Source organism: Choloepus didactylus, chromosome 17 (genome assembly GCF_015220235.1).
Source record: "Choloepus didactylus isolate mChoDid1 chromosome 17, mChoDid1.pri, whole genome shotgun sequence".
Lineage (NCBI taxonomy): Eukaryota > Metazoa > Chordata > Mammalia > Pilosa > Megalonychidae > Choloepus > Choloepus didactylus.
Genome location: NC_051323.1, coordinates 55,880,859 through 55,908,290, shown reverse-complemented (window position 1 = coordinate 55,908,290; position 27,432 = coordinate 55,880,859). Strand labels below are relative to the sequence as shown.

General features: G+C 38.4%; 1 protein-coding gene and 1 long non-coding RNA gene across 6 annotated transcripts in view; one reads left to right on the top strand and one right to left on the bottom strand.

Moving 5' to 3' along the window:
* CRIM1 (cysteine rich transmembrane BMP regulator 1) overlaps positions 1-27,432 on the top strand; it is a 222,569-nt gene that overhangs the window by 140,315 nt on the left and 54,822 nt on the right. For all 5 annotated transcript variants that reach the window (XM_037807087.1, XM_037807086.1, XM_037807085.1 and 2 more), the window contains one exon: positions 8,976-9,104. In XM_037807087.1, the coding sequence (XP_037663015.1) occupies positions 8,976-9,104 (129 nt within the window). The remainder of the gene's footprint in view (positions 1-8,975; positions 9,105-27,432) is intronic.
* On the bottom strand, positions 304-27,153 carry LOC119512438. The gene is made up of 3 exons (XR_005212378.1): positions 26,788-27,153; positions 18,782-18,882; positions 304-382 (listed from the first exon to the last, which is right to left on the bottom strand). It is a non-coding gene; the product is annotated as an uncharacterized LOC119512438 (long non-coding RNA).

Genomic DNA, 27,432 nt, shown 5'->3' with positions numbered 1-27,432 from the left:
CTTTGTGTTATCCATGGAGATAGAAAATGGTGCTTAGGATACAATGGACAGGGTTCCGACTGCCAAACCAAAAGTCGTACCATTTATCCACTGAACATTTAAGGCCTGCTTAAAGTCTCATAATTAATTTACTTAGTCATCATCTGAGGCCAGTTCTAGCTCTGAGCAGGCAGGATTAGTTATAACAATAATTATAACAACTACTATTTATGTAACTTACAGTTTATAGAGTACTCTCCTCTTTACAATCTCATTTTTAAGATAGGAATAATGTTTATTTCCATTTTATAGAAGTCCAGAGAGGATCAGCATCACATGTTAGATAATGAGAGAGTGACTCCAAATCCATGTCTTTGGCATTACTTCTCTTTAGACCCCAACCCTGAGAAGGGATAGGAGGAGGGAAATTAGATAGTGAAAATGAGAGTATTTGGTCATCTGCAACAAACAGGAGATGACTTAGACTTAATAAACCATTCTTGCTCCTGATACCCTCTTCTCATTACTGAGACCCACTTACCCATATTCTGACCTTTTGTTGCCTAACCTTTGATCCTGGGTTCTTTCCCTGATCCTCTGTCTGGTATTTTGATCTTGCTGCCTTACCTCCAGGAAAGCTGCTTCCACTTCTCCATTCTTGATGTCCACTCCCCCCAACACCCCCTCCCCCATGACCTAAAGACATCACTGACCCGAGAGCACCAAGCTGTTCTCCCAAGCTCTCTGCCCTTTCAGGTTTGCCTTCTGCCTAGCCTCATTCACATCCAGTCCTGCGCACTGACCACTGGCCCTCAAGTCCCCACTGAGTAGAATAAATGGGCTACTAAGTTCCCCTCAGCGAGCCAGGCCATCAGTATATTCATATCCAGACTCTTTACTTTTCTCCCTCGAATTCTTGCCAGTCTTTGCTTAATCATCCAGTAAATTTGCTAAGCAGTTGGCAAATAATGCCCATACTTCATCCCATACAAGATGAGTTCCTGAGTTGAGTGAATGCCCAGCTCTTTTCTGGGTTATTTTAATAATACTTTATTCACTTGGTACCATCTGGAAATGGGCTAGTCACAGAAGCAAATGTTCCAGATAATTGAAATTTTGGGTGTTAAATTCTATATTAGTAGTATTGAAGGAGTCATTCTACAATGCTTTGTCTACTTTTGTGCCTTTTTAAGCCAAAGATACAAATCATAATTCAACCCATTTTCTGACAACTCAGTATCATCGTTGAGTTTCTCATGTGGGACTACTTTGGAATGTAGAAATTACAAGGATGTAAATGATGTTATGAGAAACATCTATGAAGGGAAAAAGGATAACTGAATGTGTCGTTACTGAAAGAATTTTCAGTACCTTTTCACATTAGTGTGTCAAGATCACAACAGCCTTCTGATCTAGTTTGCTGCTTCAGTTGAGCTCATTTATTGAGTACCTACTATGTGCAAGAGACTGCTGCAGTGAGGACCCCAGGGAACTTACCATCTGATTTTCAAAAATTTGTAAATTAGAGATTTAGCCTGTTAGGAACAATGTGGAGTAGGGGCCCTTTGTCAGATAATGTCCCCTTCCTTTGGGTGCTCAGATGTCTTTTTTTCCTGCTTGTTCATTCATTAAGCACTGCTGTGGGACAAATACTGTGCTAAGTGCTGGGGTTGTAAACAATGAACAGTGTCCCTGATGTCAGGACACTTCCTTCCTGGTCCCCAGCCATATCCCAGAGGGTTGAGCTGAGATTACCAGAACTCCTCCCAGTTATTAACTGGGTGCTATTGAACTAGTTATACACACATGGGCACACACACGTACATATAAATATGACACCACAAGTTAAAGTCTAGAAGACATGTTCCCTATGAAAATGAACAATGAAAATAATATAAGAATAAAACATAAATTAGGTATAAAAGACCTAGATTATTCTTGGAGTCCAATGATAATTTCATGAGCTATTTCAAGCTGTATTAGTGGAAAAAGATATCCTGCTATAATATGTATAAAAAAATTTTAATTTGTCTTTGTGGTCTTTTAATAATAATCTCATAATCGTACTACTGTCTTAATAAAATGAGATTGGTAAAGAAAGAAAAATAAGTCCAACAGCCAAGATTCCCTGGAAAAAGCATACACAGTTAATAAATAGGTCTAAAATAAATATATGGTTGTTTCTCTTTTTGACCACAAAATAATACATATCTTGGGAACATTTTCACACCATTCATTTTTAAATAAAGCAAAGAAACTGCCCTGAGATAAATACTATAGAAATTACAAGTATATACATGTTGTCATGAGAAATATGTAAAAAGGAGAAAAGAATGACTAAATGTGTAGTAGCTGTAAGAATTTGAAAACTCCAACAGTAGGAGATTTTTTTCCATGACTCAGTGAGACTTTCTTAAATACACATTCGTACCCCATGGAAATTCCCACTTCCAGATTAGGAAATTGTTATATCTCCTTTTTTTTTTTCCTTGTCTACATTAATAAATAGAGGTTTCACTCTAGCTTCATTTGGGAAAATTTCGTTTTCATTATACTTCCCTTCCCAGGCTGCAATTATGTTGACAATTTGGTGATTTATTTGAATGGTTTTCTGGCTAGCTATGGGCCACATTTAAAAAGCATGTGTGGTAAAGAATGACATATGAAGATACAGTAAAGCAAGACACACTTATCTCCTTTGGTTCTGTCTTAGACAGCTTTATCTCCAGTTTTATGATCCTGGACAGGCTACCATTAACTGAGCCTATAGGAGGCCTGACTTATCTAGCCATTGAACTACCATATAAAGTGAGTTAAGCTTTGGAATTTTCCCATTCATTGGATTTTCGCATGGCTTAGGCAACTACAGCTACCAAAAAATAAAATAATAAAAACCTGAAATCTTAAGGAAGAGAGTTTCTGAGATACGTTTGAGAAGAGGACACAGTTGTTCATCTTTGTCTCTCCTGGTCGAGTAAGCAGGCTTAAGAATTTACAGAGAAGAGCTACTTTAAATATGCAAACGACTGTGAAGCCCAGAAGGAGACATAAGAGAAATAAGAGACAGACAAGAATTTACTTCATTTATCTTATTACTTCTACTTGATTTTTTTCAATCTTGTGAAGGATATAAGAATTTATCTGCCTTGTAAAAGTGTTTTTTCTAGAAATTTTCCAGTAGTGAAGTTTTTCCAGTAGTGAAGTAAGTGTATGTGGTGGTGGCTGAGAGTGCTGTGGGTGTGTAGAAGTGGAGGACGGTGTTAGGCAGCAGCTTCCCACAGAGCACAGCACTGCGAGATAGCACTCCTTGAGACAAGTGGAAACCTGGAACCAGAGTTAATCACCCCCTGACAGAAGGTCACTTCTGCAAGTGTAACTCTCCAGAGTCACCCACCCATAATCAAGAGCTACTAATTGGCCATCAGCCTTCCTGGATTGCTAATCAGTAAAGGTACATCACACATTTCTCAATGGAGATAATTAAGCATTATTTACAGCCATAACCAGCTTGTAGTAATCAAGGTAGTGAGAAGAACCTTGTATGGATTCATTCAAAACCAGAAGCCTCATGGAATAGTACAGATTAGACACTAAGTTAAAAGTGTCTATTAATATTTTTATTTCAGCTACCTATACCTGAAATATAAAATCCACTGATTATATACATTGTTTTTCTGAAGGTAATTGCCATCATCACACATTTTAAAATAGATGAAAGTCAAAATAATATACTTTTTTTCTGCTATTGTTCCAAGGTCATTAAACTGTGATGTTAGGACTAATATAAAACTTTAGATCAGCATCTTAAAATGTTGAATTTGAGTTTCAACTTTTTACCTCCCTTGCCTTTTTTTCTGAGAATTTTCCATTAAATAAAATAACAAGAAGGAAGAAAGTAAAGAGCTTAAATTTGCTTAACACATTTATAACTCCTGAATAATCAGGTATCTGTTTTCGTATGGTTTAGCGCCATGGCATTGGAGTTAGAATAATGATTTTATTTTAACCTTATACTCAACTAAGTTAATTGTGGTCACAGTGCTGTAATTCCCTTATTATTCAGTAGATAAAACTGTTCCTAGGAAATACTTGAACAGCGATATAAAATGCTACTATTGTTCTTCAGTAATTTAGTGTCCAAGGCTCTCTAATTCTTGAAAACTATCAGTTTTCCTGGGAATATTTTTACTCATAAGGAGTCTACTGGGCTTCCTAGCGTGAGAGGGAAGTCTTCATTTCTAAATTTTAAATAAAAGTAGAATAAGAAACAAATATGTATTTGTTTATGCTGTTGCATGTTATAATAGGTTTCCTTTCTGAATTTTGTTCTCTTAGACTTGGTGGCTGAACATCTGCACTCCTGACACAATACCAAGGGTTCTTATAAAAAATAAACCAGCTTCTCCAGACAGTGTAAGGTGCTTGGAGGGTCTTTAAAGATCATCTAGGAAAACAACAGAAGTTGAGGAGAGCAGCGGTTCCCACTCAGATGCAGAGTGGGAACCAGGAAACTGGATGCAGACATAACAAACACCCATTTTTGTTCTTTATTGCTTCTAGGCTCAGAACATATTTCTAGAATTCTTCTCCACAAAGAAGCTGTTCCAGGGTTCCCTTTAGAAATAGTTGTAGCCAAAGACAATGAATTCCTGCTGTTTCAAGCCTTCTTCCTTTGGAGGACTTCAAGGTATTTCTTTAATTCCTCAGCTGATTGAACAATGAAACAGAATTGCAGGGTGATCCTGCAAGCAGCGCTTCATTGAATGTCCCCTCCCCACACCTCATTCTCCTAAATGAGGAGTTCCAAGACCATTTCTCTTCTTTGAAAGAGGCCTACTGTCACATCTCTACCCACCCAGTTTAAAAGGGAACAGTTTTCTTTGCTCCAAGCATCCATGGACAGTCGTGTGTCAGTGCCTCTGTATATCTTAGCAGGACCTCTGTTGAACTGATAATTCCCATGCAGACCACGGTCAGGCCTCCATCCTTCTAGAAAGGCATGTACTCTCTGGTATACAGTTTGAATGCCCTACCCCCTGTAATATAGGAGCACAGAAATGTAGAATTTTAATTAGAATTTTCTGATGTTCAGGCCAAGACACATTAGGGTACTTTTCTATATTCTGAACACTGTGGCAGAGACAAGGAGAAGTGTGGGATAATAATTCCCAATACACACATTTCAGGGTACTCTAACTTTTAGATGAGCAGAATGCATGTTTCACATATTCCACTAACACTTACTCAAGCTTCTTTGTTTGGGTTAAAAACAGTCAAGTTATTTTAAGTCAGACTGCGATACCATCATTCTAGGTTCTTTAAAATCACCTCCTCCCTCACTAAGAACTTTCTGGGATAGAAGCTGTGTTAAAAACCTAAGCAGCTCCTGATCATTCCTTACACTTTTCTTTTAAGGACTGGGGAGATAATACTGGTTTTAAACACTGTAGTTAGTGTGGTGTAAGTATGTCTCCCTTTGGAGTTCATTATTTTTAATATGAAATTGAATTTCAGCAGTCTCACAGCACTTCTTTTTCAAAAAAATTGTCCTAATACTAGTAATAGAACCAGTTCTGAGGTTACATGTTAATATACTGAACGGAAGGCAAGCTCTCAGATCTGTTTAATGATAATACTGGTTGTTGTTTTGTTTTGTTTTGTTTTGCTGGATAATACAGTTGTGTATTTCTGTTCTAATATTGTTATTCCAGAAATCCAACTAAATAGGGCCTGATACAGTAGGAAACTGAGTGCTAAAATGTTGAGACCATGATGAAAGGGTAATAGTAGTAATGTATGACTTCAGGTGAAATGTTAAGAGACAGCCAGTTACCTGCAAGTACTGTATGTCTATTATAAATCAACAGTTGCTCCAGTGACATAGGAGAACAACACTAAGTACCCAAAAAACATGCTTTACCACTCCCAAAAGGCTTTTAAAATTTGTTCCAGTTTGTATGTCAATAGGAAAATGATAAAATAATTTAAATATAATAAAATAAGGTGATAAATGTTAAAATACCTTATAGAAACATTTAGACTTCTATCTATATTTAATATATTACAGAAAATGTTGTGTTCAGCCCAATCTGTCAGGGGGGAATTGAATAGTTCCAGACTAAATTGACCGTTTTCATAAATAAGTGACTTTGAGTTTTTCTGCATTTTAATATTAAATATTGAGAGTTTCAGAATTTGAAATGTATACCTGTTTCTTCCATCAAATATAGGTCATAAAGGATGAAAAAATGTTAATTTTAGAGGCACAAAACAATTTTTTTGCTTCTAGAGTAGAGACCTAGAAGGTATTCAGTAGGACTTGTTGTTTACCTAAAGTATTTAACAGACAAAATTATAGGACTAGCACATACTGAGCAGCCCTTCTGTGCATTATTTGTTTGTTGTTATTGTGTTCATTTGTTCAGCTGAGCAAAAGGTGTTATAGTATACTGAATGTTATTGAGAAGCACATTGAAGATATTTTCTTGTGTGAAGAACTGTGTGCTTGATGTGTGTGTATGATTGTGTGCCAAGCTGATAAAGCTGTTTGCCAGTGCCTGGGTCTGAGCAAGTCACTGTTGTGGTTCTGATCCTCAAACAACCAGTCAATTTTCCCTTTTTCTTTTACTTTTCCAGCCACAGATCTCAACCCTAATTCCACCCATTAATCATCAAATGTGTTAAAAATAGCATACCCATCACTATTGGAGAAGAGAATCATTAGAGGTGAAAGATCATATTTGTAAAAGATGGGCTGTGCATTCTCTCAACAAATCCCTAAAATTCACTGAAGTAAAAATTCTGTACTATCCTGTGATTATTATGCATTTTTCAGTGTCAGTTAATTTGGCCAAATATTTTCTTCCATAACATATTTTCCAAAGGCACAGGTTTCTCATAAACTTCAGATCTTAAATGTTAAAGAATGTAGGGTTTTTTTTCCGTGTGCATATGCTGAAGATATTTCTTTACCTATAAGCTGTCCACTAAATACTAAAAGTCAAGTTCAGAATCTATCTCTGAGCCTTGCTTTCATAACTGTCTAGAACATAGGACTCTTTCCTTGTTGTGAAATGCTGTGTGTTTGTTTTACTTTAACTCCGTACTGGTCCTCTGCCCTCCATGTCTCACATTTGTGGTTAGAATATTTCTGAGAAAACATTTTTACTTTTGTGGCTGAAATAGAATCGTTATTTTTGATGGCTGTTAAGGTAGTGATAAAAACGATATAAGATTAAAGAGTAAAGATGCTTATGGTAAAGTTTAATAGAATAGAGGAAAATTGTAATACTGTGTTTAATTCTGTATGTCTCAAAACTTGCTCAAACTTACACTTCTTTTTGTTGTTTACATTATCTATCAGAAAGTGTACTTTAGTCATTGGAAGAAAATAGAAATTTTAACATCAGTGGGAAGTTTATATAATATTTTAGGGAGATATTCTTCAAACTTTACATACTGTAATAAAAATAGGCAGTGTGTTAATCTCGCTTCTTAAGTATTTTTACTGGGAGAATGCTGATCAGAGCACTTCTTGACTAAGTCATAGTTGCCTACTACCTGTGAGGAGGTGAATCATCGTCCCCTTTTAGCAGATGGATAAAAATTTAGAACTCTTGATCTTAGCAGTGGCAGCTAAAACACCTATTTTGGTCTCTCTTTCATGGTAACAGGCGATGAAACTTGAGAAGACAGTGTGGACTAAGGGATAGAATGTTGGACAGGAGGTCAGGAACCTGTGTTCCGTTCTATTCCCAGCCTGCTATGTACACTCAGATAGACCAGTTACCCTCTCTGCACCTCCTGTTTTCCATCTGTAAAAATGCATGCACAGGCATTCTGTATTGACTCTCACAAAGGTGTTAGAAGCAGTTTACTCGGAGGAAGTCCATAGTGTCTTTTGATTGAAAAGATGCTGCATGAATACAAGATGTTAGTTAGCCATTCCCTTTGACAATACTCTTCTCACAACCAGATGTTATATGAACTGTTATTTATCAGTGCAGTACAGAACAAGTACCTCCACCATGGACTTTGTATTGCACAGAAGCTAAGAGTGTGACTTCGGAGCAAGAATGCCTGGGTTTGAATTCTGGGTCCACCATTTACTGTGTGACCTTGGAAAATCAATATATTCAATTTCTTCATTGGTAAAATGGGGATAGTGATAGAACCCACGTCATTGGACCGTGGTAAGATATGAAGGCGTTTATGAAAAGCACTACAAGCATAATACGCTTTATATAAGGGTGTGCAGTTGCACAGTTCTTAATCATTAGCATGGCAGAGAAGGCAGAGCATCCCTTCTGAACGTAGTTTCTTCTGTGCATCTGTCCCCAGGATGGCTGCTTGTTTTTTCTTGTCTCTCACTTTGTCCTCCCATAAGCCTCTGGGCCCTGAGTATGAGCTCTGATTCACTGTCATCCATCATATCACCTCATAATAACTGAATGTCACAGAAAAGGTGAAAGAACTCCAAGTGTTAGAAATCCAAATATTTCAGACTAGCCTCAAAATGGGTCTGATTTATTAATTTGAAAGTAAAAACTATTAAGTTTTCAAAACTGATGCAAAAATGAGAGGGGGTTGGTAAATGACAGTTGGCAGCTTTGCCCTGATTATTGTAAGAAATAAACAAACTCAGAAAACGTAAGGAAAAATAGAAGAACAGTTACCAAATTATAAATGGGGTTAATTTTAACCTCTCTTGTCTGCTTTATGTGAGATGAACATAAGGAAAGTGTATGTGAGAATACCAAAAGATGCCTGAATTGCTAAAACATAAAGAATTAGATCAGTCAGATTTTGAAAAATCTAGTTTAAAAATAGCTTTCTCCAGGGGCTAAAAAGAAATTACGAGAATATAGAAGTTAAGGATTTGATGAAAATTATTGATTAGATTTTTGTAACTTACTGTAGTGTGGGGTCTCAAAGATTGAATAGCATCTAAGAGGTAATCATATGTTTCATTGATTTTTTTTTTTCTTTATTATTAGAACCAACCTACATCACAATTGATCCTCCTGCATGTGGGGAGTTATCAAACTGCACCTTGACAGAAAAGGACTGCATTTATGGTTTCAGACTTGATCACAGTGGTTGTCGAACTTGTCATTGCAAAAACAGTGAGTATACAGAAGACTATATTTTTTTCTGAGGCCTGTTATGATGTTGTCAAAGTGTATTATGTGATTGGGTATCTTTTTCACCCCTGTGTGTGACATTCTCTTGGCAACCTGAAAGAGGAAAAAAATATATACTGTTCTAGTTTGCTAATGCTGCTGGAATGCAAAACACCAGAAATGGATTGGCTTTTATAAAAGGGGGTTTATTTGTTCACAGTCTCAAGGCCATAAAGTGTCCAAGGTAACGCATTAACACTCAGTACCTTCACTGGAGTATGGCCAGTGGCGTCCGGAAAACCTCTGTTAGCTGGGAAGGCACTTTGGCTGGTGTCTACTCCGAGTTCTGGTTTCAAAATGGCTTTCTCCCAGGACGTTCCTCTCTAGGCTGCAGTTCCTCAAAAATGTCACTCTTAGTTGCTCTTGGGGCGTTTGTCCTCTCTTAAGATTCTCTGGAGCAAAAGTCTGCTTTCAAAGGCTGTCTCCAAAATGTCTCTGTAAGCTGAAGCTTCTCTCTCAGTTCCAGTGTGTTCTTCAAAATGTCCCTCTTGGCTGTAGCTCCTCTTCAAAATGTCACTCTCAGCTGCACTGACTCCCTTCTGTTTGCTAGCTCATTTATATGGCTCCAATGATTTAATTTAGACCCACCCTGAATGGGCGGGCCAACATCTCCATGGAAATTATCCAGTCAGAGTGATCACCAACAGTTGGGTGGGGCACATCTCCATGGAAACACTCAAAGAATTACAGTCTAATCAACACTGATAGCATCTGCCCACACAAGATTACATCAAAGATAATGGTGTTTGGGGGACATAATACATTCAGACTGGCACATACACTTAGACAAATATGCAGTGATATTTGGAGGGAAAGAGCAGCTCCTTTATTCTCTTTGTTGTATTGTTACATTATGTTCAGATACTCCTTGATTTCTAATTGAATCGTGGGTGCCACCCTGAGGGCCTTGGAGTGTGTCTTTCTAGCTTCCCTATCTGCCCTCTCTATAGCACTCTTGCCAGCATCACCCATTGACAAGGAGGGCAGCATCCAGAGGCCATCGCATTCCACTTGGGGCAGCCATAATCTTTAGGCTATGCCTCATTTTGTTAACCTCCAACTCTGCTGCCAGGTAGGGTCCAGCCACATCCCCAGGGCACGCCCTCTGAACCTGAATAGAGGGTATTGCATTTCTTCTGTGGCTGAGGGGAAGGTTGGGGAGAGGATGGGGGGAGCTGGTTGATAGTAAGGTGCCCTTCATGCTTAAAGTGATTATGAGAAAAAGTGGGGGCAAGATGGCAGACTGGTGAGCTGTATGTTTTAGTTACTCCTCCAGGAAAGTAGGTAGAAAGCCAGGAACTGCGTGGACTGGACACCACGGAGCAATCTGACTTTGGGCATACTTCATACAACACTCATGAAAACCTGGAAGTGCTGAGATCAGCGAAATCTGTAAGTTTTTGCGGCCAGGGGACCCGCGCCCCTCCCTGCCAGGCTCAGTCCCGTGGGAGGAGGGGCTGTCAGCTCCGGGAAGGAGAAGGGAGAACTGCAGTGGCAGCCCTTATCGGAAACTCATTCTACTGATCCAAACTCCAACCATAGATAGACTGAGACCAGACACCAGAGAATCTGAGAGCAGCCAGCCCAGCAGAGAGGAGACAGACATAGAAAAAAAACAACACAAAAAACTCCAAAATAAAAGCGGAGGATTTTTGGAGTTCTGGTGAACATAGAAAGGGGAAGGGCCCTGAGGCGCATATGCAAATCCCGAAGAAAAGCTGATCTCTCTGCCCTGTGGACCTTTCCTTAATGGCCCTGGTTGCTTTGTCTCTTAGCATTTCTAATAACCCATTAGATCTCTGAGGAGGGCCCTTTTTTTTTTTTTTTTTTAATCCTTTTTTCTTTTTCTAAAACAATTACTCTAAGAAGCCCAATACAGAAAGCTTCAAAGACCTGCAATTTGGGCAGGTCAAGTCAAGAGCAGAACTAGGAGAGCTCTGAGACAAAAGGCAATAATCCAGTGGCTGAGAAAATTCACTAAACACCACAACTTCCCAAGAAAAGGGGGGTGTCCGCTCACAGCCATCATCCTGGTGGACAGGAAACACTCCTGCCCATCGCCAGCCCCATAGCCCAGAACTGCCCCAGACAACCCAGTGTGACGGAAGTGCTTCAAATAACAGGCACACACCACAAAACTGGGTGTGGACATTAGCCTTCCCTGCAACCTCAGCTGATTGTCCCAGAGTTGGGAAGGTAGAGCAGTGTGAATTAACAAAGCCCCATTCAGCCATCATTTCAGCAGACTGGGAGCCTCCCTACACAGCCCAGCAGCCCAGAACTGCCCTGGGGGGACGGCACTCACCTGTGACATAGCACAGTCATCCCTCAACAGAGGACCCGGGGTGCACGGCCTGGAAGAGGGGCCCACTTGGAAGTCTCAGGAGCCATACGCCAATACCAAGGACTTGTGGGTCAGTGGCAGAGACAAACTGTGGCAGGACTGAACTGAAGGATTAGACTATTGCAGCAGCTTTAAAACTCTAGGATCACCAGGGAGATTTGATTGTTAGAGCCACCCCCCCCTCCCTGACTGCCCAGAAACACGCCCCATATACAGGGCAGGCAACACCAACTACACACGCAAGCTTGGTACACCAATTGGACCCCACAAGACTCACTCCCCCACTCACCAAAAAGGCTAAGCAGGGGAGAACTGGCTTGTGGAGAACAGGTGGCTCGTGGAAGCCACCTACTGGTTAGTTAGAGAAAGTGTACTCCATGAAGCTGTAGATCTGATAAATTAGAGATAAGGACTTCAGGTGGTCTACAAATCCTAAAAGAACCCTATCAAGTTCAGCAAATGCCACGAGGCCAAAAACAACAGAAAATTATAAAGCATATGAAAAAACCAGACGATATGGATAACCCAAGCCCAAGCACCCAAATCAAAATACCAGAAGAGACACAGCACCTAGAGCAGCTACTCAAAGAACTAAAGATGAACAATGAGACCATAGTACGGGAGACAAAGGAAATCAAGAAGACCCTAGAAGAGCATAAAGAAGACATTGCAAGACTAAATAAAAAAATGGATGATCTTATGGAAATTAAAGAAACTGTTGACCAAATTAAAAAGATTCTGGACACTCATAGTACAAGACTAGAGGAAGTTGAACAATGAATCAGTGACCTGGAAGATGACAGAATGGAAAATGAAAGCATAAAAGAAAGAATGGGGAAAAAAATTGAAAAAATCGAAATGGACCTCAGGGATATGATAGATAATATGAAACGTCCAAATATAAGACTCATTGGTGTCCCAGAAGGGGAAGAAAAGGGTAAAGGTCTAGGAAGAGTATTCAAAGAAATTCTTGGGGAAAACTTCCAAAATCTTCAAAACAACATAAATACACAAATCATAAATGCTCAGCGAACTCCAAATAGAATAAATACAAATAAACCCACTCCGAGACATATACTGATCACACTGTCAAACACAGAAGAGAAGGAGCAAGTTCTGAAAGCAGCAAGAGAAAAGCAATTCACCACATACAAAGGAAACAGCATAAGACTAAGTAGTGACTACTCAGCAGCCACCATGGAGGCGAGAAGGCAGTGGCACGATATATTTAAAATTCTGAGTGAGAAAAATTTCCAGCCAAGCATACTTTATCCAGCAAAGCTCTCCTTCAAATTTGAGGGAGAGTTTAAATTTTTCACAGACAGACAAATGCTGAGAGAATTTGCTAACAAGAGACCTGCCCTACTGGAGATACTAAAGGGAGCCCTACAGACAGAGAAACAAAGAAAGGACAGAGAGACTTGGAGAAAGGTTCAGTACTAAAGAGATTCGTTATGGGTACAATAAAGGATATTAATAGACAGAGGGGAAAAATATGACAAACATAAACCAAAGGATAAGATGGCCGATTCAAGAAATGCCTTCACAGTTATAACGTTGAATGTAAATGGATTAAACTCCCCAATTAAAAGATATAGATTCGCAGAATGGATCAAAAAAAATGAACCATCAATATGTTGCATACAAGAGACTCATCTTAGACACAGGGACACAAAGAAACTGAAAGTGAAAGGATGGAAAAAAATATTTCATGCAGGCTACAGCCAAAAGAAAGCAGGTGTAGCAATATTAATCTCAGATAAAATAGACTTCAAATGCAGGGATGTTTTGAGAAACAAAGAAGGCCACTACGTACTAATAAAAGGGGCAATTCAGCAAGAAGAAATAACGATCGTAAATGTCTATGCACCCAATCAAGGTGCCACAAAATACATGAGAGAAACACTGGCAAAACTAAAGGAAGCAATTGATGCTTCCACAATAATTGTGGGAGACTTCAACACATCACTCTCTCCTATAGATAGATCAACCAGACAGAAGACCAATAAGGAAATTGAAAACCTAAACAATATGATAAATGAATTAGATTTAACAGACATATACAGGACATTACATCCCAAATCACCAGGATACACATACTTTTCTAGTGCTCATGGAACTTTCTCCAGAATAGATCATATGCTGGGACATAAAACAAGCCTCAATAAATTTAAAAAGATTGAAATTATTCAAAGCACATTCTCTGACCACAATGGAATACAATTAGAAGTCAATAACCATCAGAGACTTAGAAAATTCACAAATACCTGGAGGTTAAACAACACACTCCTAAACAATCAGTGGGTTAAAGAAGAAATAGCAAGAGAAATTGCTAAATATATAGAGACGAATGAAAATGAGAACACAACATACCAAAACCTATGGGATGCAGCAAAAGCAGTGCTAAGGGGGAAATTTATAGCACTAAACGCATATATTAAAAAGGAAGAAAGAGCCAAAATCAAAGAACTAATGGATCAACTGAAGAAGCTAGAAAATGAACAGCAAACCAATCCTAAACCAAGTACAAGAAAAGAAATAACAAGGATTAACGCAGAAATAAATGACATAGAGAACAAAAAAACAATAGAGAGGATAAATATCACCAAAAGTTGGTTCTTTGAGAAGATCAACAAGATTGACAAGCCCCTAGCTAGACTGACAAAATCAAAAAGAGAGAAGACCCATATAAACAAAATAATGAATGAAAAAGGTGACATAACTGCAGATCCTGAAGAAATTTAAAAAATTATAAGAGGATACTATGAACAACTGTATGGCAACAAACTGGATAATGTAGAGGAAATGGACAATTTCCTGGAAACATATGAACAACCTAGACTGACCAGAGAAGAAATAGAAGACCTCAACCAACCCATCACAAGCAAAGAGATCCAATCAGTCATCAAAAATCTTCCCACAAATAAATGCCCAGGGCCAGATGGCTTCACAGGGGAATTCTACCAAACTTTCCAGAAAGAACTGACACCAATCTTACTCAAACTCTTTCAAAACATTGAAGAAAATGGAACACTACCTAACTCATTTTATGAAGCTAACATCAATCTAATACCAAAACCAGGCAAAGATGCTACAAAAAAGGAAAACTACCGGCCAATCTCCCTAATGAATATAGATGCAAAAATCCTCAACAAAATACTTGCAAATCGAATCCAAAGACACATTAAAAAAATCATACACCATGACCAAGTGGGGTTTATTCCAGGCATGCAAGGATGGTTCAACATAAGAAAATCAATCAGTGTATTACAACACATTAACAAGTCAAAAGGGAAAAATCAATTGATCATCTCAATAGATGCTGAAAAAGCATTTGACAAAATCCAACATCTGTTTTTGATAAAAACACTTCAAAAGGTAGGAATTGAAGGAAATTTCCTCAACATGATAAAGAGCATATATGAAAAATCCACAGCCAGCATAGTACTCAATGGTGAGAGACTGAAAGCCTTCCCTCTAAAATCAGGAACAAGACAAGGATGCCCGCTGTCACCACTGTTATTCAACATTGTGCTGGAAGTGCTAGCCAGGGCAATCCGGCAAGACAAAGAAATAAAAGGCATCCAAATTGGAAGAGAAGAAGTAAAACTGTCATTGTTTGCAGATGATATGATCTTATATCTAGAAAACCCTAAGAAATCGACGATACAGCTACTAGAGCTAATAAACAAATTTAGCAAAGTAGCGGGATACAAGGTTAATGCACTTAAGTCAGTAATGTTTCTATATGCTAGAAATGAACAAACTGAAGAGACACTCAAGAAAAAGATACCATTTTCAATAGCAACTAAAAAAATCAAGTACCTAGGAATCAACTTAACCAAAGATATAAAAGACCTATACAAAGAAAACTACATAACTCTACTAAAAGAAATAGAAGGGGACCTTAAAAGATGGAAAAATATTCCATGTTCATGGATAGGAAGACTAAATGTCATTGAGATGTCAATTCTACCCAAACTCATCTACAGATTCAATGCAATCCCAATCAAAATTCCAACAAGCTACTTTGCAGACTTGGAAAAGCTAGTTATCAAATTTACTTGGAAAGGGAAGATGCCTCGAATTGCTAAAGACACTCTAAAAAAGAAAAACGAAGTGGGAGGACTTACACTCCCTGACTTTGAAGCTTATTATAAAGCCACAGTTGCCAAAACAGCATGGTACTGGCACAAAGATAGACATAGATCAATGGAATCGAATTGAAAATTCAGAGATAGACCCTCAGATCTATGGCCGACTGATCTTTGATAAGGCCCCCAAAGTCACTGAACTGAGTCATAATGGTCTTTTCAACAAATGGGGCTGGGAGAGTTGGATATCCATATCCAAAAGAATGAAAGAGGACCCCTACCTCACCCCCTACACAAAAATTAACTCAAAATGGACCAAAGATCTCAATATAAAAGAAAGTACCATAAAACTCCTAGAAGATAATGTAGGGAAACATCTTCAAGACCTTGTATTAGGCGGCCACTTCCTAGACTTTACACCCAAAGCACAAGCAACAAAAGAGAAAATAGATAAATGGGAACTCCTCAAGCTTAGAAGTTTCTGCACCTCAAAGGAATTTCTCAAAAAGATAAAGAGGCAGCCAACTCAATGGGAAAAAATTTTTGGAAACCATGTATCTGACAAAAGACTGATATCTTGCATATATAAAGAAATCCTACAACTCAATGACAATAGTACAGTTGGCCCAATTATAAAATGGGCAAAAGATATGAAAAGACAGTTCTCTGAAGAGGAAATACAAATGGCCAAGAAACACAAGAAAAAATGTTCAGCTTCACTAGCTATTAGAGAGATGCAAATTAAGACCACAATGAGATACCATCTAACACCGGTTAGAATGGCTGCCATTAAACAAACAGGAAACTACAAATGCTGGAGGGGATGTGGAGAAATTGGAACTCTTATTCACTGTTGGTGGGACTGTATAATGGTTCAGCCACTCTGGAAGTCAGTCTGGCAGTTCCTTAGAAAACTAGATATAAAGTTACCATTCGATCCAGCGATTGCACTTCTCGGTATATACCAGGAAGATCGGAAAGCAGTGACACGAACAGATATCTGCATGCCAATGTTCATAGCAGCATTATTCACAATTGCCAAGAGATGGAAACAACCCAAATGTCCTTCAACAGATGAGTGGATAAATAAAATGTGGTATATACACATGATGGAATACTACGCGGCAGTAAGAAGGAACGATCTCGTGAAACATATGACAACATGGATGAACCTTGAAGACATAATGCTGAGCGAAATAAGCCAGGCACAAAAAGAGAAATATTATATGCTACCACTAATGTGAACTTTGAAAAATGTAAAACAAATGGCTTATAATGTAGAATGTAGGGGAACTAGCAATAGAGAGCAATTAAGGAAGGGGGAACAATAATCCAAGAAGAACAGATAAGCTATTTAACGTTCTGGGGATGCCCAGGAATGACTATGGTCTGTTAATTTCTGATGGATATAGTAGGAGCAAGTTCAGAGAAATGTTGCTATATTATGTAACTTTCTTGGGGTAAAGTAGGAACATGTTGGAAGTTAAGCAGTTATCTTAGGTTAGTTGTCTTTTTCTTACTCCCTTGTTACGGTCTCTTTGAAATGTTCTTTTATTGTATGTTTGTTTTCCTTTTAACTTTTTTTTCATACAGTTGATTTAAAAAAGAAGGGAAAGTTAAAAAAAAAAAAGGAAAAATAAATGATGTAGTGCCCCCTTGAGGAGCCTGTGGAGAATTCAGGGGTATTCGCCTACCCCACCTCCATGGTTGCTAACATGACCACAGACATAGGGGACTGGTGGTTTGATGGGTTGAGCCCTCTACCATAGGTTTTACCCTTGGGAAGACGGTTGCTGCAAAGGAGAGGCTAGGCCTCCCTATGGTTGTGCCTAAGAGCCTCCTCCCGAATGCCTCTTTGTTGCTCAGATGTGGCCCTGTCTCTCTAGCTAAGCCAACTTGAAAGGTGAAATCACTGCCCTCCCCCCTACGTGGGATCAGACACCCAGGGGAGTGAATCTCCCTGGCAACGTGAAATATGACTCCCGGGGAGGAATGTAGACCTGGCATCGTGGGACAGAGAACATCTTCTTGACCAAAAGGGGGATGTGAAAGGAAATGAAATAAGCTTCAGTGGCAGAGAGAATCCAAAAGGAGCCGAGAGGTCACTCTGGAGGGCACTCTTATGCACACTTTAGACAACCCTTTTTAGGTTCTAAAGAATTGGGGTAGCTGGTGGTGGATACCTGAAACTATCAAACTACAACCCAGAACCCGTGAATCTCGAAGACAGTTGTATAAAAATGTAGCTTATGAGGGGTGACAGTGAGATTGGGAAAGCCATAAGGACCACACTCCACTTTGTCTAGTTTATGGATGGATGAGTAGAAAAATAGGGGAAGGAAACAAACAGACAAAGGTACCCAGTGTTCTTTTTTACTTCAATTGCTCTTTTTCACTCTAATTATTATTCTTGTTATTTTTGTGTGTGTGCTAATGAAGGTGTCAGGGATTGATTTGGGTGATGAATGTACCACTATGTAATGGTACTGTAAACAATCGAAAGTACGATTTGTTTTGTATGACTGCGTGGTATGTGAATATATCTCAATAAAATGAAGATTTAAAAAAAATGTATATATAAATGAAAGTAGTAACAAGTTATAATCACAAAAAAAAAAAAAAAAAAAAAAAAATGATTATGAGTTCCCTTAGTTCTTCTACCCGGAATAAACATCCTCTTTCCCCGTGGTCATGCCTTAGGTGAAAATAGTTGCTCAGACTTGCTTGATCTTTCCCATCTTCTTACTGACACACAGTGTTTCATTGTCCTCATATAATTTGTAGCCCCCAAACAAACAAAATACCTGGGATGAGTACAGTGCTATTGGTACCCTCCGTTTGCATTAGCCTACTGTTGGCTCACACCGAGTTGGTAAGCAGTAAGAACCTTTTCACCTTGGCTTTTCACATTATCTTCTTTTAAGTGATTCTCGTTCTTTCTGTATTTGAACACTTGATTTTTTAAATAATTTAAATGCAAGACTAAATTTAACAGGAAATTTTCTTGATAGTTTTAAACTATTTTCCAATTAGGATATTTTGGAATCTTGACAATGTGGATCTTAATCTTTATCTGTGCCTCCCAGTTCATATTAAATAAGCATGCATTATACGTCCTCATCTAAATCATTGAATTAAAAAAAAGAAATCAAGTGTACAGAAGCAAGGGTAGCTTAGAATACCTTGAACCAGCCATCCTTATTCCTGAGCGTAGTTATTTGGCTAACAGCATGTCCGCTTCATCTCCGCACAGAAGTCTTGAAGCACTTGGCCTATATCTTACCTGAAATCAAAATACATTATCACTTGCTACATTACTTTGCTGGAAACCATATTTTAAAAATAAATGAAGTTATTGGGGCGTGACTCGTTCTTCATGAACCTGTGGTGGCTCCTGGTGGTCAATGCTTTCTTTTCTAAATGTCACAATTCTTTCTGAAAATGTCCAGTTGTGAATGTCAAGCTTACTTTTCCTGTAGATTTTTGAGTCCTTTATCCCTTCTGAATTGACGTTTGACCTTCTTTAGTTTTCTGAAATCTCTTTCCCTTCTCTCTGATCTCTGAGAAACACAGACATTGGCTCTCTAAACAGTTTCCCTGTGGGCCTCTAAGTGTAATTATTCTGGGATCCAAGTCTGGAATGAGTGCGGACGGATGCTCCCTTTCTGAGTTGCCACTTCTCTTGGGCTTTACATTCTTCTTAACCTTAATTGTTTGACACTTTTCTGTTTGTAAGAATATTTTATGAAGAAGACAAATACAATATGGGAGTTGATTTATTTGTTTTTTTCACACTGTCCACCTCATGGAGTTAGTGCTAAATCAGAGTTTATTAAACTGGTGGTGGTTGTTGAAGGTTGTCCTGCCTTCCAGACACTTCCTTCTGTTCAGGGAAAGACCAGTCCCTGCTGCACACCCATCTGCCATCTGCCTTTTGTACCTCCTTTTGGAAAGCCAAGTTTGCTAGGGAGCTGCCCAAGCAGCCACACATGTTTGCTTAAATGTTCACAACCTTTATTTATTTATTTATTTATTTATTTGACAAGATAATTGGCAATGGTGTTGTGAAAAGCTTTCATGTTAATCCTTCTCATCCTTTTTGAGCATAATTTGAAAATTATGTATGATCATAGGATCATACATAATTTTTTTTCTGAACTTTTTGAGGTCTAAAAATACAGATTTCATTGTGCCCACTCACCTCACCCACCACCTTCTCCTGGACTTTGCTATTATGATCTTCTGGGGATCATGTTCACACTTACATAAGATTCCCATCTCTTTGCAGTGAACCCCTCTATCATATTTAAGCCCAAAAATGCAATTTCCCTCAATTGTCATTAAAGTAAGTCAAAATCTATCACTGACTTTTTGCAAATTGAGACTGCTAGGAAGATCTTGCTCTGCCTGTCTTTGTGTTAGTGTTGAATTCTGGCTTTTTGAAAGGAGCATCCATGCGTACTACCTAGCCATGATGAGAGCAGGTTGCATACAGCATACTCCTTGAAAACATAATAATTCCCTGTGCGTTTTCTACAAAAAGGAAATTCACTTATTTAATCACCTTGAATGCAGTTTCAAGTTCAAGAAATTTAATGTTGATATAAAGCTTTCATTCTATATTCTGTTTTTTCTTATGTCTCAATAATGTACTTTTTACTTTTTTCCTCCGTTCTTAGATCCCATCCAGTATCACCAATTGCATTTGTCTTTATCTCTTTAGTTTCTCTTTCCTTTTTTGTTAATTGTGGAAACATGTATATAATATAAATCTTTCCATCCCACCCCTCCCCAGCATATTATTCAGTGGGATTAATCACATTCACCATGTTGCACTACCCTCACCACCATCTACTACTAAAACTTGCCCTTCACCTCAAACAGAAACCCTACACTCATTTTCATTAAATTCCCATTGCCCCTGCCCCCACCACTGGTAACCTATCTCTGTTTTCTGTCTCTCTGAATTTGTGTATTCTCTGATGTATATAGAGAGTTACCATGGGTTTAAATCTATAACTCTCATTTGCTTTGATAACAAATTGACATCAATACATACATAGGCTGTGTCCCTATTCCCTTCCAACCTCTCCCCTTTACAAAGTTCTTGTCCCAGATTACACATGTATATATTATGAGTCTCAAACCATTGATTTATCATTACATTTATGCATTTGTTTTTAGATCTTGTAGGAATTACAGAGTGGCGTTACAATAAAAAGTACAATAGTACTGGCATTTATATTTACCCATGTCATGTTTACTGGAGATCTTTATTTTGTCATGTATCGTCATTCAAATTGTCCAGTGTCTATCCTTTCGACCTACAGAACCCCCTTTACCATTTCTTGTAGGGCTGCTCTATTCCCACAGCTTTTGCTTATCTGGGAATGTCTTTATTTCTCCATCATGTTTGAAAGGCAGTTTTGTGGAATACGGTATTTTTTGCTGTCAGCACTTTAAATATGTCTTTCCACTTCCTTATTGCCTCCTTGGTTTGCAATGAGAAATCAGCACTTGATCTAATTGAGGCTCCCTTGTACATGACACATTGCTTCTCTCGTGGCTTTCAGAGTTCTCTCTCTTTGGTATTCGACAGTTTGAAGAAAACATGGTATGGTATGGGTCTGTTTTGGGTTTATCCTATTTGGAATTTGATGAGCATCTGAGATGTATATATTCATGGCTTTTGTTAAATTTAGAATGTTTTCAGTCATGATTTCTTTTAATATTCTTTCTGCCCCTTTCTCTCTCTCTCTTCTCCGCTGGTACTCCCACAATATATATATGTATATCAGTACGCTTGATGGTGTCCCACAGGTTCCTCAGGCTCCTTTATCTACAAGTTCACTGATTCTTTCTTCTGCTAGCTCCAGTCTGCTGTTAAACCCTCCTAGGGAATTTTTAATTTCTTTTACTGTGGTCTTTGGCTCTGTTTTGTTCCTTTTCATAATTTCCTTCTCTCTGATATTCTTTTTGTGTTCTCTGTCATTTTCCTGATTTCTGTTAGTTCTTTGTCCATGTTTTCCTTTAGCTCTTTGAGCACATTTATGACCTTTTTTTTTTGAAGTCTGACTGGAATGTCTCAGGCCTGATCCTCCTCATTGATGGTTTCTAATACTTGAATCTTCTCCTTTGCCTAGATCAGCACTTCCTCTTTCTTTGTATGTTTTGTTATCTTTCATTAAAACCTGTTAACGTGTTAGTGCTGGAATTCAGATTCTGAGGCATCTGTTCCTTAAACTTGTATCCAGCTAGTGCAATGACAGAGCTTTCCCTGAATGCCAGGAGCTAACAAAAAATAAATAAATAAATAAATAAATAAATAAATAAATAAACAAAACAAACAAGGAAGCAAACACCTTTCTCCTTTTCCAGTCTGTGAAGATTGACCTGTGTGAGTGTTCTCCTTCAGGGCTTATCTGTACAATGACTTTGGAGAAAAGCTCGAGGCCAAAGGAAAGGGGTCCCTGATCCTTCCTGTGCATGTGTCTTATCTTGGGCATGCACATGTGACTCTAGGAATTCCCCAGTTTTCTCAGTTCTGAATGTCCTCTCTTCCCTAGGAAGTAGTTTTCAGTTTTCTCCGGGGTGGGCACTGCACTGAATGTCTTACAGCCAACTATCTTTTGCCTCCGGCAGCCCCCTGACAGCTTTCCCATAGTGTTCTGTATGAGAGCTCAGTGAGCTGCCTTCTACTGGAGGGCAAGTTCTGGGATGGGAGTCCTTCAGACTACCACCAGAGATGACCAGAGATACATGCTCCCCAGTATGTGCACCAGAGTTACTCTGCTCCCTCCAGAACCAGGCTCAGGGATCTGCACTAGAGCATGGGCTGGTTCTGCACTGAGTCAGTGAGGGGGGTGGGGTGGAGGAGGGTGGGCAGCAGCCAGAGTGCCAGGGGATCCTAGGGCTTTTAAGTGGCCACCTTCTTGATTTGGTGCTTGCTCTGTTACTTCAGTCCTTTATTTTCTGGAGCTTTTAGATGTTTCTATTACTTCTTCCTGGTTGTTCAAAGCTCTGTGGGGGGCAGTGCCCTGAGGCATCTCACTCCACCATCTTCATCAGGTCAGAGCCTCCTCAGTGTTGTTTTTTTTTTTTACGCATAAGCCTTTATTAGCCATTTATTATTTGTAAATTACTTGTAGGACTTATCTAGTCTCCTTTCTCTTCTCCCTCCTTTCTTTCTTCAACTGGTATAGATAGAGCACCTGTAAGTTCTACGTTCTGAACTAGATGTTAAGGCCACAGACAAGTGAAATGCAAGACCTGCCCTAGGAAACAACCTCCTGTACCTGAAACACTAGTGAAATATCACCATCTCAAGCCAATTTTATGATTTAAAGTAAATCCTACTAAGAGGAAGCTTTGGTCCTACAGGAAAACCCAGGCCATCCACATAGCAGAATAGGGAAGTAACTGTCCTGTCTTGCAGGGCCGCACTCTACTTAGTGCTCAGCAGGTATTTGCTGAGTTGAGCAAAGGCTTCAGGATTGGAGAGGTCTTAAGACATCATTCTTGTCTGAGGTCCCCCTTTGAGGTCTTGCTTTTCTGTCTGTCTGTCTCATCCCTCTGAGATTCTTGACCTAGGTTAGTCTTTTGCCATCTTGCTCACTGCCACTGTATACCTAAAATAATTAAATACCAGCTGGAATTTTTCCAGTTGTCTCTATCATACAGAATTCTGGTCAAAATGGCATTCTGGTCTCACTCCTCCCTTCTGTTAGCAATCCTATCAAACCAAACTACCGGATCCTAGGTTGTCAGATTCGTGTGCTCTTGCACAGCTCTGCTCAGGCTCTGGCATCAGATTGACCTGGATCTGTAGTTTCTTTACTTCCCTGGGTGTCTGTGTCCTCATCTGTGAAGGTCAGGTGATAGTACCTCACTCATGGGTAATTAATGAATGCAAAGCCAGCTTCATTGCCTGACATATGGTAATTGTTTACCACATGATACCTGTTTTTATAACAAGCCCACTCTGAGTCAGCCTGGGCCAGCCACCGTGGAAAGCCCCCAGCTTCCCCTCCCTTGTTCCCGCACAGACCTGCCTCTGGTTCTTCCTGTCCTCCAAGAACGTCACACAGACACCTTTCTTTTTGCCTCTGTACTTTAACCCTCAAATATCGTTTTCTCCTTCACTTGGTTTCAGGAAACAGAAAGTCTCCTAAAGCCAAGGGTGACCCAAATGTGTTCTTCCCATTGCTGTTGTTGGAGAAATAATGATTTTGTCCCAAATTCTCCCCTACGTTATTTTCTGCATCCCCGGGGTCTTGTTTCATATGCAGTATACCTATTTGCACCTATGTTTTTTCCTTAGGGATCAGTCCTGCTTTCCACTGTCATCAAGATTTCTTAAAATAAGACCAGCACCAAAGAAGTATTTCTACCTTGTTCGTTGGATTGTTGTTTGCTCATTCTCTCATTCCTCCATTCATCCCAAGCACTAGGGATCCAGGATGATAAAAATGGTCCTTACCTTTGACTAATATTGGTAATATGTTAGTAATAGTGATAATATATAATTTTATTACAGCATAATCTAGCATATTACAGACAGTGACTTTAAGATTGAAACCAAAATGCTGTAGAAACATGTCCTTCAAAAGTATGTACAAATTATATGACAGTATGTTTTGTTTGAACATATTCTATCTTTGCTATTTCAAGATGTAACAAATAACATTCTTGTAACAGAGTTAAAGCAAAATAATGTGTCAAGGACATACAGAGAGTTTAAATTATCCATGACTCACCTTTTCAGACACATTTAGAATAAAAAGAAACATGGCAGAAAATGTTTAAGAGAACACTGTATCAACAAAAATTGAAACTAAAATCATTTAGAGAAGTTACTAATAACCTAGCTAGCACAGCTGTTAATAACATTTCTTTTTAACCAAAAATGTTTGGTGCTGTTAAACAGACATAATGCACTTCAACCACTGTATGAACTATTGTGTTGAATGTCATCTATACGAACTAAATGCCACCTTGTCTTTTGCATCCTATTTTCTACATCTTTAAATCAAGCAGATATGACTGGATTATTTATAGCTTCTCTTCCTGTTTTAATATTCTGTAATTCTAACAGTTAATACTTTTTTCTAGAAACTGATGGTGATGTAAAATTAATGGTTAACGGGGGAAGGGGCCTTCATATTTTGCGTAAAATACGAATCTGAGTCATGCATCCAAAGAAAGTTACAGTATCAAATATAGGGAAGCAGACTCCTTGTTTTAATTTCATTGTAACTCTGAACTAACACCTGTTAGGGTCAAGACTGGGGCCTCCGTTTGCAATGATATATTTCTTAAATAACAGTCTCAGGCATTTCTTGGCCATTCTTCACTGATAACAGGTTGTTGGGAATTGCAAGGATCCAAGAGTGAGAAGTACTGCAGCCGAGAAGCACAACTCTAGGGGCACCTTGTGTTCTCTGCAGAAGTTACATTATATTCACAAATAATAAAGAGGACATGGTGGTCCCTACAGTTGTGCCACATATTAGCCCTGTGAGCAAACTAAAATATTTTCCTCCAGAGCGTGCAGAGCGGTTTACTACTTAGATCGACCAGCCGTTATGTACAAGGCCCTGTACTTTTCCAATATTTATTACTTTCTCTTCAATAGTAATTTCCCACCACGAATTTGAAAGCATTTTTAGATCACAGTAAAATGATAATGCTGAAAAATTATGAATATAAGCCACCTTTTTTTCCATGGTTGCCTCTAAAGTGATGCACTGAAGCTTTCCTAACAACCTTATAAATCCCGCCCTTCTATTGAATAGGGTATTCCCAACCGATTTGTTATGCTCTTTATGTAAATATTTGCCTTGATAATACATACCTCTTAAGAAAAGTCTGTAATTGATACATGGATCAAGGGCTACCTTTCAATTTTTAGTGTTCTCTATTTCTGAACTAGAAGGTGGTATTTTGAGATGCTTAGCAATTCCCATTCTTCTGGAAAATTTGCAATACTAACAGGGTAAGTTTTTTCCTTCTCTTATTTTTGTTTTAATATGACATCCTTGATTGTGGAGGAATAAATGGGGAAAGACATTGATACATTGAGTCAACACATATTTAACCATCACCTACTCCATGTTCCACACTGCGATAGCCACTTGGGCTGTGTCAATAAAGTAGGGTCCTACTTTAGAGCAACTTTTTATTGAGGAGAAGAATCAAAATAGGCCCAGATGGGAGCATGTGGGTGAGCCATCCCAGGTCATGGAAGCTCTCTGACATCTTGCTCTAATGGCGTAGCAAATCTGCTTTCTAACGAATGCAGTTTATTTTTGTTTGAGCGTGGCACACCTTTGTGTTAAATTCCCTTCCATTGCAAAGCAGAGGTGGTTAAAGACAAATGGAGTTGTTATCTAATTGTTTAAACTTGAATGGCAACACAGTAGTGTTCCATGAGAGTGAAGATCATTCTAGATCAAAGTTAGAAAACTTCCTTCTTTTTTACAAGATCATAGCAATAAAGGCACAAAAGTGCTCATACTTCAGAGTTTCAAGGAATTTAATCCCCAGGGATGCTGACTCTGGGAAGCCTTCACAGTGTTTTTAAGTTATCTATTCCCTAACGTAATCTACTTGGCTTCATGATTTAAAAATTCCTGTAATAGAAAAATGGGCTCACAGTTGAGATCATGAGTTTGCTTTCTTAGTCTCTGTATCCAAGAAAGAAATGCAGTTATGAAAGTCTTCTCCCTCCTTCATCATGCCCTTAATAATGGGAAAGAGATGAAAAATGATGACCTTTCAAGTCATAAAATTACAAATTTTTTAATGAGCCATTTAGAATTTTGCTTTTAAGGATGCAGATTAGTAATCACTTGCTTCACAATATGATACAGACCCACAAAATTGCAGTAAATAAATATGTGTAATGAAAGATTTATGATAATGACAAAGTAAAAAATTATTTCATAATTCCATAAATCATTTTCCTTTGTAAAAGATAGCAAATTGAATATTCAAGTATTGCCAGCTTAAAATCATAAAAGATGCTATTTTTAAAACCCATTTTACCTATTAATTGTAGTTAGTTAATTTTAGATTATTCTAAAATTAAATGGTGTGTTGTGGCAAATGTGTTCTGTTTTTCCTTGTACCTTATGTATTGTTTTCAATATTTTTGCTTAAAGAATGTCCAAATAAAATAAAAACTTACTTATTATTCCAACAGTAATAGTCGCTGCTTCCCATCCGTGCATAGCAGTGATGAAACACTGCCATATTTTTGCCATCACCTTATTATCTTCCTTTATTTAAACTTGGTTGTCTTTCAAATTCTGCATTTAACTCAGACATATCTCAACTTGCTTTAGTGATGTCACCAAACATGCTCTTCTTAACCTTAACATTTTTATTCCCTATAGTACTCTAAGCCCTCCATCACAGCTTTTAAAATCATTTTAGAAGACTTCTATAAAACTAAAATCTCCAAAAGTTTCTTTTGCCAGCCACTATTGCTTCTGTCTCTTTTTTCTTTTAAAATAATAAGTTATAACTTACTAACAGAGGATAGTTAAACATCACTCCAGATTCTGCTAACAAGGGACAGTTTGAACGTTTTGAATAGTGGATAGTTAAACATTAATCTGGATATTTCTTTGATGCGTACATTTTTTAGTCAATTAACTAAGTGTATCCAAATACCTGGATATTTGTCAGCACTGAAGGAAAACATATCTAAATGCAACACTGAATATTTCCTTTTCCGTCATGTTGTAAGAAAGGCACTTTTTAAAAGAAGAGTAAGAAATCCCCTATATATAATATGCCGTGTTACATAATAACGTCTAACACCCTGAGA